General features: G+C 37.5%; 1 protein-coding gene across 4 annotated transcripts in view; it reads left to right on the plus strand.

Annotated features, from left to right (window-relative positions):
- Window positions 1-21,736, plus strand: part of WDR70 (WD repeat domain 70) — a 310,180-nt gene that overhangs the window by 110,839 nt on the left and 177,605 nt on the right. For all 4 annotated transcript variants that reach the window (XM_019930128.3, XM_073802066.1, XM_019930126.3 and 1 more), the window contains one exon: window positions 10,383-10,459. In XM_019930128.3, the coding sequence (XP_019785687.2) occupies window positions 10,383-10,459 (77 nt within the window). The remainder of the gene's footprint in view (window positions 1-10,382; window positions 10,460-21,736) is intronic.

Genomic DNA, 21,736 nt, shown 5'->3' on the forward strand with positions numbered 1-21,736 from the left:
ATTTTTTGTTATTCTTTTATTTTCCATGTGAATTAGTTCTCTTAGTTTTCTTTCATCTTAGAATGTCTTTATTTCACCTTCACTCCTGAAGTACATTTTCTGTACATTTAACTTGACAGTATTTTTCTCTCATTACTTTAAAAGTATTGTTCCACTGTCTTCTGGCTTTCATTAGTTTGTTTTTTGTTTTCAGTTCATTTTGTTTGGCATTCACTGAGGTTCTTAGATCTGTAAGTTTACATTTTTCACCACTTTGGGGAAATTTTTAGCCATTATTTCTTCAAAAATTTTTTGCACCTATCTCTTCTTTCTGAATCTTATATAACATGAATACTAAATCTTTTGATATTGTCTAATATTATTGTCTCTGCTCATTTTTTCCCTATTCCTTTTTCTTCCTATGGTTTAGATTGAATTATTTCTATTGACCTGTCTTCAAGTTCACTGACTCTGTCCTCTGACGTATCCATTCTACTATTGGGCCCCTCCAGTGAATTTTTAATTTCCATTATTTTTCAGTACAACCATTTTTAAAAATTAGTCTGTTTTTCTTTGCTGAGCATGTCTATCTTTGTATTTGTTTCAAAAGTGTTTGCTTTCCCTTTTTGTATCATGATTGTAAACACTGATTTAAAGTAGTTTTCTGAGAATTCTAACATTTGGGTCATCTTGTGGTTGGCATCTTTTGTCTTATTTCTTGAGAGCTGGTTAGATTCTCCTGGTTCTTTGTATGTTAAATTTTGGATTGTATCCTTGACACTTTGAATACTGTGTTATGAGATTCTGACTCCTGTCTAAAACTTCTGGAGAATGCTAGAGGGTTTTTTTGCTTATGTGAATATGTGGTTTCTTTTAAGCTGACAGTCAGTCTGATTAGTTTTAGACTGTATGTCCTGACCTGACTTCTGTGAGCTGTTTTTACTTCCAGTATTGGTTTAATTTGCAAAGCCTTTATGCCTTTGTATGCTATTCTGGTTTGTCTCATGTGTGTGTTACCCAGGAGTCTGTGTGGAACCTTGATGGTAGTCTGCACCATCTTGAGATCTCAGTGCTTTTCCTCAGTTGATTCTGACAGGTTTTACATATATGTACCTCAGGAGTGAGCTCAGGACTTTCTGTACAGATTTAGATGCTATTTTTCTCTACCTTTCTTATTCCTTAAGCCCATAATTTTCCCTTTACCCTCTGTTTTCAGAAGTTTTCTGTTCTGGTGTTCTTGCTGGAAAACCAGAGACTTACTCTTTTTGTGCTATGTAGCAGTTCCTATAACTGGGTATGCCTCTGGGCAAAGCTGGAATGGGATGGGGAAATCAAGTTTTACCTACCCCTCAGCAGCTGCTTCTATGAGTTGGTGGGAAAAGAGAGTGCTGCTAGTCTGTGTTGGCATTATCCCAATGTAAAGCATAGAGTATCAGAAGGTTTTTGTCCTACAAATGCTACTGTATGGTTGGAAGGCTTAGGCTTACTTTGTTGGCCTAGTAGAGGGCATGGAACATCAAAAGTGTTCTACCCCATTGAGGTTGCTGTCCTTGCTGCTTTTGGGTCAGGGTAGGAGACGCCTTGCCTCTTTGGTGCTGGCCTTTCCCTGGTGTAAGGTCAGGAGAGCCAACAGATATCCTCCCCGAAGGGCTTCTCCTGTCACCAGGGAGAGGGCAGTTACTGTTTTGTTGCTGGTAGTCATCTGCTGTGATCGCCTCACAGGGCCACTGCAGCTGGTTGGGAGGATGAGAAGGGCCACCTCAGAGCCACTGCTTGCCTGGTGTGAAAAGGAGGCAGTCAGTAGTTCTTTGGCCTGTAAAGGCTACTTCCATGTCTGGTACCAGCACTGAGGGGAGACCGGCAGCTTTGTTCCTTGTGCTTGCCTGGCATAGGGTAGGTCAGGTCACAAGAGCTTTGTCTCCCAGGTCCTTCACTACTCTCCCTACCCACCACCCCTACCCTCTGGAGATTGCAGCCTTTTCTTGGAACCCCGTCTATCTGCTCTTGCTCTCAGTTGTCAATGTGGGCTGCCCCAGAGCCTATGTTGGGAAGTGAGAAGGCAGAAAACATCCCCCCAGGAAATTCATCACCTCACTGCTCCTTGGGACCTGGGTTCTGTATCCTTTTTGCTTGATCTTATCTACTATTCAGTGTCTTCTGGCAGTAACTTTTAAAATTTTGTTCAGAACTTATTGTAATCAGATGGAGTGATAGGATGGAATGTGTATATTCCATCTGGAGTGAAACTGGAACCTCCTGCAAAATGTATTTAATTCACTGCAGTTGCCTGATAAAAATTATGAGCGAGGATTTCAGTACCTGTTATTGCAGCAGAAGCTTACTCTACTTGATTTATGTGTAATGAGAATGCTGGAAGGGGTGAATGACACTTGATGTGAAATGCAGGAACAATGCCCACAAACCACGCTACAAACCTGGTTTGCTGATAAAATCATGAGGGCCACTGCCAGACATTGAATGTCACAGCTTGTACCACTGCTACTGAAGAGCAGGGAACTCTGTCTTGCAGGAGATGCAGTACTGCTGTCCTGAAGGAGAGTCTTCAGGTCTGAATGTTGTGTCTCCCCAACGTGATGTTACTAGGAGGTGGTGCCTTTAGGTGGTGATTAAGTCATGAAGGCAGGACTCTCATGAATGGGTTTAGTGCCCTTATGAAAGTGGACAGAGAAACTTCTCTTTCCCCTTCACCATGTGAGGTTATAGCAGAAAGATCGCATCTGTGAATTAGGAAGTTCGGACACTAAAACTGCCTTGATCTTGAACTTCCCAGCCTCCAGCACTATGAGAAATAAATGTTTGATGTTTATAAGCCACTCAGTTTATGGTATTTTTGTTGTAGCAGCCTGAATGGACTGAGATAGAAAGAGGGTATCCTCATTGTCTTTGAGCCACAGCTCAAAATGAATGTTGTGGCTGGAGCTCAATTGCATTTCCTGTGTCGTATCTGTAAGGGAGGCTGGCAAAGTTGGCACCTGACTTTTTGCTTCTCTATGAGTGGTAGCCTCTGTCTTCTACGAAGAGTCATTTTTGGGGCGAATTCCCTAAACACAGAATGAGGTTCATGTTCTCCATGGCCAGAAAGAATGACACGTATTTATACAGTCACCCCATTCACACAGTTGCTCAGATCACAGGCATTGGCTTCATCTGTTATTATAGCCCAGATCCAATTCTTTAGGGAATCCTATTGTCTCTGTCTTTAAAATGTATCCCAAATCTTCTCACTTCTGAACACTTTCTTGCTGTTCCCTAGTCCAGGCCACTGTCAATTTTCACATGAACCACATCAATATCTTCCCAGTTGACCCTCTTAATTCCTATTTTGTTTTTGCAGCAGACTTTTCTTCACAGAGCAGCCAGAATATATTTTTTAAAGTATTTATTTTCATGTAATTTCAAATTTACAGAAAAGTTGTAAAGTCAGTACACAGCTTCTTTATACCCCTTTTTCAGATTTACCAATTGCTAATATTTCACCCCATTGCTTTATCTCCCCCTCATCTCTTCCTCCCTTCCTCCCTCGACTAATATGCACTCTCCCTGCTTTCCTCCCACCTCACTTATATACCCCGCCAGACACTCACGCTCATATGTATACGCACATACATAAAAATTATGTATGTGTGTTTAATTTCCCCCAGCTTTTGAAAACAAGTTGCAAACATCATGCTCCTTTGCTCTTAAATTCTTTAGTGTGGTGTTCCTAATAACATTACATTTTTTTATATAACCATGAATTTAACGTTGATAAAATACTATTTAATCCATAGTCAATAGTTTCATCAGTTATCTTAATGATCTTGTCCCTAATTATTTTCTCACCAGTTCAATCATCATGCCTTTTTGTCTCCTTTGATTTGGAATAGTTCCTCTGCTCCCCTGCCCCTTTTTCACTTTGATATTTTTGAAGACTGTAAGCCAGTCGTTTTGTAAAATGTAGAATTTGATTTTGCCTGCTTTTTTTCATAATTAGAGTCAGGTATGCATTTCTAGAAAGATTGACCCACAAATGATATTGTACCCTCACTTCCTCATATCAGAAAGTACATGATGTCAGTTGCATCCCAGTATTGATGATGTAAACTTGGATCACTTGTTAAGATGGAGCCTACCAGATTTCTTCTTCACTATAAAGTTACCATTATCTCTTTGTCATTATTAAGCCATTTGCAGGGAGATTTTGAGACCATGCAATTACCCTGTGTGTTACCAGGCTTTCCTCCATTAGTGTTAGCATCCATTGATGGTTCTTGTCTGAATCAGGTATTACTGTCATGATTGCAAACTGATGATTTTTCTAACTCTATAATTTATCTTATATTTATTAGTATTCTGTAAGGAAGAGCTTTCTCTTATTTACTTCTTTATTATATTAATATGCATTCAAGAGTTCTTATTTTAGTCAATGGTTTATCATCCATTACTTTATTTATTTTGATGCCCTAATTGTCCCAGGTTTAGCTGGTGGAAGCCTCTCCAACCTGCATTTTATCGTTTTTAGCATATCTCTGTCATTTTTGCAACACTTTCTTATTATTTTAACATAACCAAATATTCTTTGTTCATCTTGTACTTTTCCTACCTCCGCTCCCAAAACAATCATTTCTCCAAGGAGCCCTGGTTCCTTTAGTGGAGAACGATATTTAGAAACCAGGATATCTGTGCTATGTTTGCTGAGGTGTCATTGTTTCCAGACATTTGCAGCATATAAAGCTAGAGAATAATTTACAAATGTACATTTACCCTTAAATTTACATCTACCTATTAAAAACCATGAGTTCATATTGATATCCCCAGTTTCAAACACCACAAAGTTCGTTCTAGTCTTCCCCTTTTCCACTTGAGTAACTCCCTTCTCCAACAGTGAGAAACTCGACTCCCATTATCTTCAACATATTTCCTCAAATATTGTTTAAATCTTCATTGTATTGAAAGCAGTTTCCGAATTGTTAACGCATACCATTGCCCAAAACGATGCAGACATATTAACTGGAATGCAGTATTTATTTACCGTTCTTTTGGTCTTTAGACTGGGAGTATATATTAGTAGTTTCCTAGGACTACTGTAACAGATGACCACACACTTGGTAGCTTAAAACAATGGAAATTTTTTCTTCCACAATTTTGGAGGGCAGAAGTCTGAAATCAAGGTATTGGCATGGCCACGCTCCCCGCAACGGCTCTGGAGGAATTGTTCCTCGCCTCTTCTAGCCTTTGGTGACTCTAGGCATCCTTGTGGCTGCGAAACTCCAGTCTCTGCTTCCATCTTCACAGAGCCTTTCCTCTTTGTGTCTTCTCCTCTTCTGTCTCTTATAAGGATACTTGAGGATACTTGTTATCAAATTTAGGGCTGACCCAGATAATTCAGAGTGACCTTATCTTGAGATGCTTAATTATATCTGAAAATATTCTTTTTCCAAATAAGGACCATTCACAGGTTCCAGTGATTAGGACGTGGACATATCTTTTGTGGGGGGGCGGGGCACCATTCAACCCACTACGGGGTGTATACTTACTTGGGTTATTATCTGCTGTTTATTTTTTCAGTGTATTTGTTATTCATTTGAAATACAGTAGGGTTCATTTGTTTCGGTTTATATTGTTTTAGGTTTTTTCCCATCCTTATTTGTTTATTTATGAATATGTAAAACATTAACACAGGGTCAAGAATCAAATAAGAAGTTAATAGATATAGCACTACGAATTACGGTGACTATTATCCAGGAAATGGACAGGTACTCTGGTAGAGAAGAACGGAATGGGCCATATTTACTTAGATAGAGGGCCAGGCAGTACTCATTTGAATAAGTAGCATGTAAGCTGAGATTGAAAGAGTGAGAAGAAGCCAGGCACCTAAAAGTGGAAAAAGGGCTTTCCAGCAGATGGAAAAGCATGTGTAAAGGCCCTGATGTGGGGAAAGAGTCACATGTATGGGAGGAAATGAAAGAAGACCAGGGAGGTGTGTGCATTATGGGCAAGAAGGAGCACAAAGTTAGGGAGGTTGTAAAGAAAGTAGGAGCTGGAAGATGTAAGCTTTTGTACACTGTGGAAAGACGTTGGAAAGCCCATGGAGGATAAAAAGCAGTGGCGTTTTTAGAAGTATATTTTTAAAGGACGATATTGATTGCTTTTTTTTGGGGGGGGGTTACCTTAAACTTTATTCTTTTTATTTTTGTATTTTATTTTATTTTTTTTATACAGCAGGTTCTTATTAGTTATCTATTTTATACATATTAGTGTATATATGTCAATCCCAATCTCCCAGTTCATCCCCGCCCGCCCCCACCCCCCCACTTTCCCCCCTTGGTGCCCCTATGTTTGTCCTCTAAATTTGTGTCTCTATTTTATTGATTGCTTTGTGGAGCACATTACACAAGAGTAAAAGTAGAGAGACTAGTCATAGGCCTGTCACAGTACATAATAACTGATGTAGAGACACGAGATAATGTTGGTTCATATAAGAGCTGTAGTAGTGAAAAAGGAGAAAAGTGGATAGATTTGAGATGTGTTTTGGGTTGAACTGACAGGACTAGCTCGTGGATTGAATCTGGGTGGGTAGAGAGAAGAGAGTTTAGGGGTTATTGGAGTCTTTAAGGATTACTTCCACGTTTGTAGCTTTAGCAACTAGGAAAGAAGTTTATTGCAAATAAAATGGGCAGTAAGAATCAAGATTTCCCTATTGGGCCTATTATGTTTGAAATGCTTATGACATGCAAATGGAAATGTCAATCAAGTTGATAGTTGAATATACAAGTCTTGAGCTCGGGAGAGGAAAGTGGAATCTCAAACTTCCTATCTAGTCCCTCCAGGCAGTACTTCAGTCCATTCTTTCCTACTGCAGGAAGAGATTCCAGATCTCTGGTCCCTGTTTGTACCTTTTTAACATAAACAGAATGTCAGGAGTTGGCCAGATACTATTTGAGGCATTGTGAGCAGCTGGAACTAGAGATGGGTCTCCAGGCCCATGTGTGGGTACTCCAGTTCCAATTCGGTCTTTCCAGAGAGCTACAGTTATTTTACTTCTAAGTCATTTAAATATGCACATTTTACTACTTTTAGTTTAGCTTTATTCTGGACCCTTTCAGAATAAGTGGCCTTGTCATTATTATACTAAAAAATATTAGGTTCTTTTCTGCCCCATCTGAACCTGACTTAGAGTATGAGACCACTGTAACTTACTTTGCTACCTAGGAGGGAATTGTGTGTGTGTGTGTATGTGTGTGTTTATGTTTGAAATGTATACTCTGTGATTGATTTGGTATGTATGTCAGTTTTTATACCAACATCACAGTGTTTTAATTGCAGTGTTTGTGCGGAGCCAGAGGAATCAGGCACCCTGACTTCAGGCTATACTACAAAGCTACAGTAATCAAGACAGTATGCTACTGGCACAAAAACACAAATATAGATCAGTGAAACAGGATGGAAAGCCCAGAGATAAACCCACACACATACGGTCACTTAATCTTTGACAAAGGAGGCAAGAATATACAAAGGAGAAAATTCAGCCTCTTCAATAAGTGGTGCTGGGAAAACTGGACAGCTACATGTAAAAGAATGAAATTAGAACGCTTCCTAACACCATACACAAAAATAAACTCAAAATGGATTAAAAACCTAAATGTAAGGCCAGACACTATCAAACTCTTAGAGGAAAACATAGGCAGAACACTCTATGATATAAATCACAGCAAGATCCTTTTTGACCCGCCTCCTAGAGTAATGGAAACAAAAATAAACAAATGTGACCTAATGAAACTTAAAAGCTTTTGCACAGGGCTTCCCTGGTGGCGCAGTGGGTGAGAGTCCACCTGCCGATGCAGGGGACACGGGTTCGTGCCCCGGTCCGGGAAGATCCCGCATGCTGCAGAGCGGCTGGTCCCGTGAGCCATGACCGCTGAGCCTGCGCATCCAGAGCCTGTGCTCCATAATGGGAGAGGCCACAATGGTGAGAGGCCCGCGTATTGCAAAAAAAAAAGCTTTTGCATAGCAAAGGAAACCATAAACAAGACGAAAAGACAACCCTTCGAATGGGAGAAAGTATTTGCAAATGAAGCAACTGACAAAGGATTAATCTCCAAAATATACAAGTAGCTTATGCAGCTCAATATCAAAAACATCCAAACAACCCAATCCAAAAATGGGTGGAAGACAACAGTTCCACTACTGGGCATACACCCTGATAAAGCCATAACTCAAAAAGTGTCATGTACCACAATGTTCATTGCAGCTCTATTTACAATAGCCAGGACATGGAAGCAACCTAAGTGTCCATCAACAGATGAATGGATAAAGAAGATGTGGCACATATATACAATGGAATATTACTCAGCCATAAAAAGAAATGAAATTGAGTTATTTGTAGTGAGGTGGATGGACCTAGAGTCTGTCATACAGAGTGAAGTAAGTCAGAAAGAGAAAAACAAATACCGTATGCTAACACATATATATAGAATCTAAAAAAAAAAAGATAGTAATTCTGAAGAAGTTACGGGCAGGACGGGAATAAAGACACAGACCTACTAGAGAATGGACTTGAGGACACGGGGAGGGGGAAGGGTAAGCTGGCATGAAGTGAGAGAGTGGCATGGACATATATACACTACCAAACGTAAAATAGATAGCTAGTGGGAAGTAGCCGCATAGCACAGGGAGATCAGCTCAGTGCTTTGTGACCACCTAGAGGGGTGGGATAGGGAGGGTGGGAGGGAGGGGGACTAAGAGGGAGGAGATATGGGAACATATGTATATGTATAACTGATTCACTTTGTTATAAAGCAGAAACTAACACACCATTGTAAAGCAATTATACTCCAATAAAGATGTTAAAAAAATAAAAATTAAAAAAAAAAGGGCAGAAGACCTAAATAGACATTTCTCCAAAGAAGACATACAGATTGCCAACAAATACATGAAAAGATGCTCAACATCACTAATCATTAGAGAAATGCAAATCAAAACTACAATGAGGTATCACCTCACACTGGTCAGAATGGCCATCGTCAAAAAATCTACAAACAATAAATGCTGGAGAGGGTGTGGAGAAAAGGGAACCCTCTTGCAATGTTGGTGGGAATGTAAATTGGTGCAGCCACTATGGAGAACAGTATGGAGGTTCCTTAAAAAACCAAAAATAGAACTACCGTATGACCCAGCAATCCCACTACTGGGCATATACCCTGAGAAAACCATATTTCAAAAAGATACATGCCACAATGTTCATTGAAGCACTATATACCTTAGCCAAGATATGGAAGCAACCTAAATGTCCATCGACAGATGAATGAATAAAGAAGAGGTGGCACATGTATACAGTGGAATATTACTCAGCCATAAAAAGGAACTAAATTGAGTTATTTGTAGTGAGGTGGATGGACCTAGAGACTGTCACACAGTGAAGTAAGTCAGAAAGAGAAAAACAAATACCGTATGCTAATGCACATATATGGAATCTAAAAAACTGGTCCTGATGAACCTACTGGCAGGGCAGGAATAAAGATACAGATGTAGAGAACAGACTTGAGGACACGGTGGGGGAAGGGGAAGCTGGGATGAAGTGAGAGAGTGGCATGGACATATATACAACTACCAAATGTAAAATAGATGGCTAGTGGGAAGCGGCCGCATAGCACAGGGAGATCAGCTGGGTGCTTTGTGACCACCTAGAGGGGTGGGATAGGGAGGCTCAAGAGGGAGGGGATATGGGGATATATGTATACATATAGCTGAGTCACTTTGTTGTACAGCAGAAACTAACACAACATTGTAAAGCAATTATACTCCAATAAAGATAAAAATAAATAAATAAAATAATTGCAGTGTTTTTGTATTATGCTCCATCCTGAGTAGGGCTAATCTTCCTGAATCATTTTAAAGATGTTTCTATTTTCTCACATATTTATTCTTACAGATGTATTGTAGAATTAAGATTGTTGACACATTTTAAAGAACGGATTTTTTTTTCCCCATCCTCTTGCTTTTGCCTTGGTTAGTTGTAAGTACTTTCTATTCTCCTTAATTCTTTTCCACTGATTTTTTTTCCCCATTGTCTTATTGTGGTTTTTCTTTTTACTTCGTTCCTGAAGAGAGGTTGTCATTTCCCCCCACTCTTTCTTTTTAAGCACCTGTTATATGTAAGCACTGTACTAATTCCTGGGCAGGAGGGTTTACATGGTGAATTAAAATTAAAATAAACAAAGTGAAATAAACAAAGCATATTATGAAATAAAACTGAAATAACATAATATCAGTTTGTAATTAAAATAGTGTGCCTTGGGGAGGACTAAAAAGTTTTACTTTCAAGCATACTATGTCAGCTTTTGGTCGGTTTGTTTATTTTTACATTTTTAAAAGAATTTTTTCCTTTTTTTTTTTTTTTTAAGGGTCATACAGCAATGCTTCATACTGGCTCATGGCATCCCAAAATAAAAGGAGAATTTATGACTTGCTCAAATGATGCGTGAGTATTGTTGATAATTCATCTAATACATTCATATATTTCAGTATTTTCTTTAACCTTTATATTGTAGCAATCTTGCCAGTAAACTAAGAGATAGAATATTAGTAATCCTGATGTTTATATAGTCTTGTTCTCAACTCTACCTTGAATTTAGCTGGCCGTATAAGGTTTGCTTAAATAAATATGGAAGCTATAGAAATGAGAGTTGGAAGAAATTCAAGTGGCGTTTATTAGGGAGCATAATGGATCAGATTGATGCTGTTAAGTTGACTCAAATGACTTTAAACTTTGTTACTTTTTATAGTAAAGGCTGATTTCCATCTGAATCTAATAGCTTATATAAATTTGTTTTTTAAATGGTTTTTTGGAAGTAACAACTGAAAAAATTGATTTAATGTTTATTCAGATTCTTTTTTCAAAAAATTAATTAATTAATTTGGCTGTGTTGGGTCTTTGTTGTTGTATGCAGGTTTTCTGTAGTTGCGGCGAGCAGGGGCTACTCTTCATTGCAGTGTGCGGACTTCTCAATGCGGTGGCTTCTCTTGTTGCGGAGCATGGGCTCTAGGCGCATGGGCTTCAGTAGTTGTGGCAGGCGGGCTCAGTAGTTGTGGCTCGTGGGCTCTATAGAGTGCAGGCTCAGTAGTTGTAGCGCACAGGCTTTGTTGCTCTGTGGAATGTAGGATCTTCCCGGACCAGGGCTCGAACCTGTGTACCCTGCATTGGCAGGTGGATTCTTAACTACTGCCCACCAGGGAAGTCCCTATTCAGATTCTTTTGCATTATATTTGTTGGCTTAGGATTCAAGAGTATTACAGGGAATATTTGAGCAGCTTTTTCCTGAGTTGTTATATTGTATGATTCATTTTTAGTATTAAGAGTAGTTCACAAGAATAAGTTATTTGTAATATTACAGAGAAACTTACAATGAAAAATCTTATAAATGAAAATATACAGATGGTATTACTTAGGTGAAACACATATTTTATTTATTTATTTATTTTAAATAGATCTTTATTGGAGTTTAATTGTTTCACAATACCGTGTTAGTTTCTGTTGCACAACAAAGCGAATCAGCCATATGCATACACATGTCCCCATATCACTTCCCCCTTGATCCTCCCTCGCATCCTCCCTATCCCACCCCTCTAGGTCATTGCAGAGCACTGAACAGATCTCCCTGTGCTACGCTGCTGCTTCTCAACAGCCAGCTATTTCACATTTGGTAGTGTATATATGTCAATGCTACTCTCACTTCACCCCAGCTTCGCCCCCCCCATTCCATGTCATCAAGTCCATTCTCTATGTCTACCTCTTTATTCCTGCCCTGGAACTAGGTTCATCAGTACCATTTTTTTTTTCAGATTCCATATATATGCGTTAGCATACAGTATTTGTTTTTCTCCTTCTGACTTACTTAACTCTTTATGACAGACTGTAAGTCCATCCACCTCACTACAAATAACTCAATTTCGTTTCCTTTTATGGCTGAGTAATATTCCATTGTATATATGTGCCACATCTTCTTCATCCATTCATCTGTCGATGGACACTTAGGTTGCTTCCATGTCCTGGCTATTGTGAAAAGAGCTGCAGTGAACATTGTGGTACATTACTCTTTGAATTATGGTTTTCTCAGGGTATATGCCCAGTAGTGGGATTGCTGGGTTGTATGGTAGTTCTATTTTTGTTTTTTTAAGGAACCTCTGCACTGTTCTCCATAGTGGCTGTATCCATTTACATTCCCACCAACAGTGCAAGAGGATTCCCTTTTCTCCACACCCTCTCCAGCATTTATTGTTTGTAGATTTTTTTGAGGATGGCCATTCTGACTGGTGTGAGGTGATACCTCATTGTGGTTTTGACTTGCATTTCTCTAATAATTAGTGATGTTGAGCATCCTTTCATGTGTTTGTTGGAAACCTGTATGTATTCTTTGGAGAAATGTCTATTTAGGTCTTCTGCCCATTTTTGGATTGGGTTGTTTGTTTTTTTGATATTGAGCTGCATGAGCTGCTTGTATATTTCGGAGATTAATCCTTTGTAAGTTGCTTCATTTGCAAATACTTTCTCCCATTCTGAGGGTTGTCTTTTCATCTTGTTTATGGTTTCATTTGCTGTGCAAAAGCTTTTAAGTTTCGTTAGGTCCCATTTGTTTATTTTTGTTTTTATTTCCATTTCTCTAGGAGGTGGGTCAAAAGGATCTTGCTGTGATTTATGTCATAGAGTGTTCTGCCTATGTTTTCCTCTAAGAGTTTTATAGTGTCTGGCCTTACATTTAGGTCTTTAATCCATTTTGAAGTTCATTTTTGTGTGTGGTGTTAGGAAGCATTCTAATTTCATTTTTTTACATGTAGCTGTCCAGTTTTCCCAGCACCACTTATTGAAGAGGCTGTCTTTTCTCCATTGTATTCTCTTGCCTCCTTTATCAAAGATAAGGTGACCATATGTGTATGGGTTTACCTCTGGGCTTTCTATCCTGTTGCATTGATCTATATTTCTGTTTTTGTGTCAGTACCATACTGTCCTGGTTACTGTAGCTTTGTAGTAAACTCTGAACTCTGGGAGCCTGATTCCTGCAGCTCTGTTTTTCTTTCTCAAGATTGCTTTGGCTATTCAGGATCTTTTGTGGTTCCATACAAATTGTGAAATTTTTTGTTCTGGTTCTGTGAAAAATGCCATTGGTTGTTTGATAGGGATTGCATTGAATCTGTACACTGCTTTGGGTAGTAGAGTCATTTTCACAGTTTTGATTCTTCCAATCCAAGAACATGGTATATCTCTCCATCTTTGTATCATCTTTAATTTCTTTCATCAGTGTCTTATAGTTTTCTTCATACAGGTCTTTTGTCTCCTTAGTTAGGTTTATTCCTAGGTATTTTATTCTTTTTGTTGCAGTGGTAAATGGGAGTGTTTTCTTAATTTCACTTTCAGATTTTTCATCATTAGTGTATAGGAATGCTACAGATTTCTGTGCATTAATTTTTTATCCTGCTACTTTACCAGATTCATTGATTAGCTCTAGTGGTTTTCTGGTAGCATCTTTAGGATTCTCTATGTATAGTATCATGTCATCTGCAAACAGCGACAGTTTTACTTCTTCTTTTCCGATTTGGTTTCCTTTTATTTCTTTTTCTTCTCTGATTGCTGTGGCTAAAACTTCCAAAACTATGTTGAATAACAGTGGTGAGAGTGGGCAAACTTGTCTTGTTCCTGATCCTAGTGGAAACGGTTTCTGTTTTTCACCATGGAGAACGATGTTGGCTGTGGGTTTGTCATATATGGACTTTATTATGTTGAAGTAAGTTCCCTCTATGCCTACTTTCTGGAGAATTTTTATCATAAATGGGTGTTGCATTTTGTCGAATGCTTTTTCTTCATCTGTGAGATTACTGTATGGTTTTTATCCTTCAATTTGTTAATATGGTATATCACATTGATTGATTTGCCTATATTGAAAAATCCTTGCCTTCCTGGGATAAACCCCACTTGATCATGGTGCATGATCCTTTTAATGTGCTGTTGGATTCTGTTTGCTGGTATTTTGTTGAGGATTTTTGCATCTGTGTTCATCAGTGATATTGGCCTGTAGTTTTCTTTTTTTTGTGACATCTTTGTCTGGTTTGGGTATCAGGGTGATGGTGGCCTCATTGAATGAGTTTGGGAGTGTTCCTCCCTCTGCTATAGTTTGGAAGAGTTTGAGAAGGCTAGGTGTTAGCTCTTCTGTAAGTGTTTGATAGAATTCGCCTGGGAAGCCATTTGGTCCTGGGCTTTTGTTTGTTGGAAGATTTTTAATCACAGTTTTAATTTCAGTGCTTGTGATTGGTCAGTTTATATTTTCTATTTCTTCGTGGTTCTGTCTCAGAAGGTTGTGCTTTTCTAAGAATTTGTCCACTTCTTCCAGGTTGTGCATTTTATTGGCATATAGTTGCTTGTAGTAATTTCTCATGATCCTTTGTATTTCTGCAGTGTCAGTTGTTACTTCTCCTTTTTTTATTTCTAATTCTGTTGATTTGAGTCTTCTCCCTTTTTTTCTTGATGTGTCTGGCTAATGGTTTATCAATTTTGTTTATCTTCTCAAAGTACCAAGTTTCAGTTTTACTGATCTTTGCTATTGTTTCCTTCATTTCTTTTTCATTTATTTCTGGTCTGATCTTTATGATTTCTTTCCTTCTGCTGACTATTGGTTTTTTTTTTTTTATTGTCCTTCTCTCTCTAATTGCTTTAGGTTTAAGGTTAGGTTGTTTATTTGAGGTGTTTCTTGTTTCTTGAGATAGAATTGTATTGCTATAACTTTCCCTCTTAGAACTGCATCCCATAGGTTTTGGGTCATCGTGTTTTCGTTGTTATTTGTTTCTAGGTATCTTTTGATTTCCTCTTTGATTTCTTCTGTGATCTCTTGGTTATTTAGTAGCATATTGTTTAACCTCCGTGTGTGTATTCTTTACAGTTTTTTTCCTTTAATTGATATCTAGTCTCATAGCATTGTGGTTGGAAAAGTTACTTGATACCATTTTAGTTTCCTTAAATGTACCAAGGCTTGATTTGTGACCCAAGATATGATCTATCCTGGGCAACATTGGTACAGTTTGTGTCAGAGAATGCTTTGCCTGTGTTCTATTCTAGGAGTTTTATCATGTCTTGCTTATATTTAAGTCTTTAAGCCATTTTGAGTTTATTTTTGTGTATGGTGTAGGGAATGTTCTAACTTCATTGATTTACATGAGGCTGTCCAGCTTTCTCAATACCACTTGCTGAAGAGACTGTGTTTTCTTCATTGTATATTCTTGCCTCCTTTGTCGAAGATTAGTTGACCGTAGGTGTGTAGATTTATTTCTGGGCTCTCTAATCTGTTCCATTGATCTATATGTCTGTTTTTGTGCCAATACCATGATGTAGCTTTATAGTATTGTCTGAAATCTGGGAGGGTTATGCCTCCAGGTTTGTTCTTTTTCCTCAGTATTGCTTTGTATTCCTGCTGTTTTAAGCCGTTAAATTTTAAAAATGTTTTGTTATGCACCAGTTGTTAACTGACACAGATGATATTATTGCTTCATGTTATGTGGAATCATGGTTATATAGAAGAATGTTTGTTCTTAGAAGATACCAGCTAGTGAATTTAGGTGTGAAGTATCATGAGATATGCAACTTACTTTTAAATGGTATAACAAAAATAAAAAGTGCATTTGTATATATTTTTGTGCGTGTGTGTATGAATATATGTATGGAAAGAGAGAGACTGAGAATATAGATGTGACAAAATGAATGTTAGTGTATATGGTGTTTATTGGAAAAGGTATATGGGTGTTTATTGTACTATTGTTTTAACTTTTTTGTAGCTTTGAACCTTTTCCAAATAAAAAGTTGGGAGGATCTTCTTAATATTAGCTTATGTGGAAGTCATCCATTCCACCCCCAATCTAAAAGTTGAATATAAGATGCGTAAAAAGGGTAGTGGGGATTATAGTTTGTTGTACTCCACTTAAGTTTTTTCTTGGACATTTTCTCAGTGTATTTTAATTTTCTGCATATCAGTGCTGATTAAACTGTGAGAACCTAGTGATTAGGGATTGTAGCAGGATTTCCTAAGCTTGTTCCTAGTAATGCTAGTACCTGTAGGGTGTCTGTGGAGAAAGGGTTCCTTTGTCTTTCCCTTGGAGAGTTATAGTGCCAAGGACTAGAGATCCTGAGAAATATATTAACGAAAGAAAACAGCATTTTCTGGGCTTCCCTGGTGGCACAGTGGTTAAGAATCTGCCTGCCAATGCAAGAGACACGGGTTTGAGCCCTGGCCCGCGAAGATCCCACGTGCTGTGGAGCAGCTAAGCCTGTGGACCACAACTACTGAGCCTGAGCTCTAGAGCCCACAAGCCACAACTACTAAAGCCTGCTTGCCTAGAGCCTGTGCTCTGCAACAAGAGAAGCCACTGCAATGAGCAACCTGCGCACCACAAGGAAGAGTAGCCCCCGCTCACCACAACTAGCAAAAGCCCACACGCAACAATGAAGACCCCACACAGCCAAAAATAAATAAGTAAATTTAGTAAAAAAAAAAAAAAAAAGAACTGAAAAAGCTGTAAAATTGGCCTACACATGTGAAGACTTTCTGAGGCATGTTATACCATGGTGTAGTAATGTATAAATTATGAAAATGTTAAATTATATTCAAAGCACCTAGAAATAAAAGGAAGCTAATATACTTTTTAAGTTTCTCCCAAAAATATTTAAATAGAAAAAAAACCCTTTGGGCTATAGAAAAGTTTAATTTTCTGAGATCCATTTATGTAAATCATCATTCCTTGGAGAATTTATAATTATATTTACATATGTTATTGATTATTAAAGTCAGGTCAAATATGCCTATCAGCCTTCCAGCAAAAGCCTGTAAAACTCAGTGGTAAATTGGCTGCTCAAGGTCATGATGAGTGGTGGAGCACCCAAGTTCCTCTTGGTCTGGAAAGTGCATGCTCTTTCTATTATGCCATGCCAGAATTCGCCAAGAATTTTAATTGGTATTGTGCATCTTTATAAGCTGCAACGAAATAAAAAAAGATTTATAATTTACTGAATCCCACCATGAAAAGCATTTACTGGTGGCAACCTTCATTTCCCAAAATATATTCCTGGGAGCACTAGGCACAGAGTGTAAATGATGTTGTTGGCTGTAGGAGAGAGAGGGAGTTGTATCACTATGGCTGGAAAATGCTATTTTCTTTTTTAAAAATATATAAATTTATTTATTTTTGGCTGTGTTGGCTCTTCGTTGCTGGGCGCGGGCTTTCTCTAGTTGTGGTGAGCAGGGGCTACTCTTTGTTGCAGTATGCAGGCTTCTCATTGTCGTGGCTTCTCTTGTGGCGGAGCACGGGCTCTAGGCGCACAGGCTTCAGTAGTTGTGGCACATGGGCTTTGTTGTTCCGCAGCATGTGGGATCTTCCTGGACCAGGGCTCGAATCCGTGTCCCCTTCATTGGCAGGCAGATTCTTAACCACTGCGCCACCAGGGAAGTCCCAAGTTTTACTTTTTAAATAACATTAATTTTTGCCATCTCTGGCAGCTAGGAGACTTTTTCTTGCTTACTTTCTGATTCTGGGCAGAGTTTTATACTGTCCATGCTGCCACATAAGTAATGGTTCTTTTTGGGTGATCCCATTATAGAAACAGAAAGTGTCTCTTTTCAGATTTTAACTAAAGTTGTTGTGGTGATCATTTTGCAGTAGGTACAGATATTGAATCATTGTGTTGTACACTTGAAACTAATATAATGTTATATGTCAGTTATACCTCAATTAAAAAAGAAAATATACTGTTTAGATCTTGTTTTTACACTATCTGACATTGCTTTTATCTAACTTATTTCTTTGATCCTTTTATCTAATTCTAATTATTCTAATTATACCAGCATTTGTAAAATTAATAGCTTTTATTTTATTTTCACTGTGTGGGTAATTAAAAATATGTCTATATATTTTAAAGCATTTGTTATAGAAATTTTACATGAAACAATAACTTCTTTGAACGATTAATGGGATTTAGGGTTTAGCTGTCAGTAGAACCTAAATGCCAAAAATGTTCCTATTCATACTTTCTGATTGCGGTGAAATATGCTTATAATAAAAGACATAATTTACTTAGACACTTTTTTGTGTTTTTTTTTTTTTTTTTGCGGTACGCGGGCCGCTCACTGCTGCGGCCTCTCCCGTTGCGGAGCACAGGCTCCGGACGCACAGGCCCAGCGGCCATGGCTCACGGGCCCAGCCGCTCCGCGTCTTGTGGGATCCTCCTGGGCCGGGGCACGAACCTGTGTCCCCCGCATCGGCAGGCGGACTCTCAACCACCGCGCCACCAGGGAAGCCCTACTTAGACACTTTTTAAAGCTCTTTTTCTTCATGAGTTCTGAGACTAATGAGAATCTATTCTGAAATTACTGCTGTAATTGAGATGTGCACATTTTGGTGTTAGTTTGATTTAGCTTCTGTTGACAAGCTTTTTCTGTAGGCTTGAATGGAGAAAATGCAAATCTTTTAATTTTATCATAAATTCATTTGGTTCATATAAATTCATTCCTTTCAAAATAGTTTCCTTTTACTCAGCTCTATTTTATTTCTATTTATATTGAGAAAACACACAGTAGGTAAAAAGTCTGTAAGATTTTAAAATAATAATAATAGCTCACTGCAGAGCTAGCTACCAGGACAAATTCTTTAAAAGGTTAGGTTTAGAACTTAAAATTAGGGTTTATGATTGTGGTTGGGCTCTAAATATCACCATTCACCATTTTATGTGGATTAATTTGTTACACAGACTGTGGTTGGATTTTTGTTGTTTGTAATCAATTGTATTTTAAACGGAAGATGTCAGTGTTCTCAATTCCTATCATGAAACATAATACAATGAAACACAAAATCCTGGAAACGTATCTTAATTGGAAAATGAAATTAACAGTTATTGAGAACCATGCAGTACTTGGAGCTCTAGAACTAGTTTTCTCTTAGGAATTGGTAAGAGCATAAAATAGGGCATTAGTTAATCAGTTATTTTGCAGTGACTTGAAAACAACTCACCAAAAACAGTCTAGATATTTATTAAGTATATTTTGATCTTGTGGTGATTGAAAGTAATTGGATGCTGGTCTGAAGAAGTCAGCACTAGACGCAGAGGAGAAGTTTCACACATAATTTTACAGATGAATTATATATTACTCTGTTAACTGGTGACGTGGTTTGGCTCACTAAAAAACCCGATAATGTAATTTTTCAAAAAACTATAGCACAGTTTTTTAGTGTTACTAATGAAAGAGATGCAGAACTAAAAAACCTTTTATATTCTTCTTTTTAAAGCTCAGATATAATGTCATTTATATTTTGTAACTCAAAATAAGCTAATAAAATATTACTGGGGGAGTTAAACTTACTCAACAGTCAAGAGTTATTTATAATTAAGCATTTTAACTTTACATACATTTTAATTTTTAAGCTCCTGTTATGCTTGAATAGCCTTTGTTTGATTTATAGTTGTCCTAGCACTTTCGACTTACTTAGATAATATTTTTTGTCATATGTTTACAGTATAAAACTTCACCTTATGTCTCTAGGAATTATATAAAAATTTAATGTCACATTATCCTTGATTTAAGTTTTATGTACTTTTTATACAAAATGTTGCTCATGTGCACTGTATTGCCATACGTAGGAAGGGTAAGATGTTCATACCTTCAAAAATGTTGGCAGAAAGTTTGATCAAGTCCACGTTTATGTTTTACTTTATTGGCACACTTTTCACAGTTGTTAATCAGTAGCTTGTTTTGGCTAAGGGAACATCAGTGCTGAACAGTGATTTCTGTGTGGGGATTATAAATGGTGAGGGATGCTTTTTAGTATTTTCTTTATCTTGAAATCCATAAGAAAAACATTGTTAGTTTCACCAGTACATCTCTGTTACGTCAGTTCAATTTTTTAAATATTTGTTTATTTATTCACTTATATGTTTCTTTTTAAAGGGAATATGGATGTTTCTAAATGTTGAAGAGTATACTTGTTTACTGGCATCCCTAGGTTAACTGAGTATTTGATAGAAGGTGGTTTGAATTTCTTCTGGGGATTTCTAGGCCAGGCAAAGTAGCGTCAGTATGACTGGTCCACTCCATGCGTGACTGAATGGACCTGTATGTATGACTAATGTACCAGTATTCTTATGGTATGTGGTGGCCCTCTTGGCCATTTATGGAGTAGCTGTTTATGAAGAATATTGTTCCTGTGAAAACTGATGAATTGAATTTAGTTGCAGGAATGGGAATAAAAGATGTTTCCGTAGCTTGCATTTTTGCTCTTCTTGAAACTCATAATTCAAATTAAAATGTTTCTTTGTTTGACTCTCTGACTTTTTCTGAAAGTTTTGGCTACAAGCGATTTTTCCTTTTTATATTATCCTTTCCATTTTTTCCCTAAGCTTCTGTGACTACATGGCAAATGTAGATGTATACTGTTTCTGAATCCCTTGTTTTCTCTTGTGTTGTATAAGCCTGTTGAATCCATTCCCAACTTTGGAAAAATTGTCACCTCATCTTTTTAGTTTCATATTGACAGAGTTGATGAAGTTAGGATGGCATGTTATCAGGCACTTTGCTATGAGGTGTGAATAATGAGTTGAATTTTCCTGTTGCTTCTTTTTAAATCTAAGTTTATATGACTTGTAAAACTATTTCTGTCTTATAAACTATCCTTTCTTGTGATGGTACTTCTAAAATTTGTCTTGATGAAAATGTTAAATTTGTTACTGCTTTTTGAAAAGGCTCCAAGTGAAAATAGTTTATTCTTCTCTTGGTAACACTTTTCTGTTATTATAATAGTAATAAAATCAAGTAGAATATAAAGTAGAAATATCTCATAAATTGTTAATTACAAGCTTCCCTTTGATACATATTTCCTTAATGGGCTGTGTTCTATTAATTTGAATAAAACAAATGATATTGTTGGAAACTTGTACTAACTTATCTATAAATAGAGCTAGCACAGACTTGTTTAACAACACTTCATGTGGTTATTACATTCTTGCAATAACAGTCTGTGTTTTCATGGAGGAAATAAGGCTCACTGATGACATTTTTTCCAACAAAAATGTGGTTACATAGCTTTATCTCTGCATAGAATAACTGAAGAGGTAGAGCAGCTTCTGGTTTATATCACATAACTATGTTGTAGTTAGCATTCTTTATCTTTCTTAGGCGGTTTTACTTATATGCCCCAAATAGGCTGAAGATTATGACTCTTGTTCATAACGCATTACATAATTTATTTTTTCACAGAAAAATATATCCTTTGCAAACACAACTTTCATCATTCTTAATTCCATTGTGCTCTTGTAAAATCATTTTGTCTATCAACCAGCAAATATTTATTGACAACCCACTGTGTGCTCAGGCTCACCTAGACTTTGTGGGTAAATAAAGCAATTCCTGCTCTTGTAGAATTTAAAATACAGTGAGGAGATAGACATTTGAAAATATTTATGAATAGTTAAGTAAATAATTATGCATGTAAAATGCTGTGAAGGAACAATATATGAGGAAGACCTAAAGCATACTGGAGAAAAAGCTTTTATGAGGTTGTGATGTTTAAACTGAGATGTGAAAGATGAACGGTCATTGAAAAGAGGGGGATGCCATCCCAGACAGAGGAAACATCATATTAAAATGCCTATTATAGGAACTGAGAGAAATCCAGCATCACTAAAGCACAGCGAGCAAGATGGAGAGCAGCATGAGATGAATTTGCTTAAGTAGGT

This window comes from Tursiops truncatus, chromosome 3 (genome assembly GCF_011762595.2).
Source record: "Tursiops truncatus isolate mTurTru1 chromosome 3, mTurTru1.mat.Y, whole genome shotgun sequence".
NCBI lineage: Eukaryota > Metazoa > Chordata > Mammalia > Artiodactyla > Delphinidae > Tursiops > Tursiops truncatus.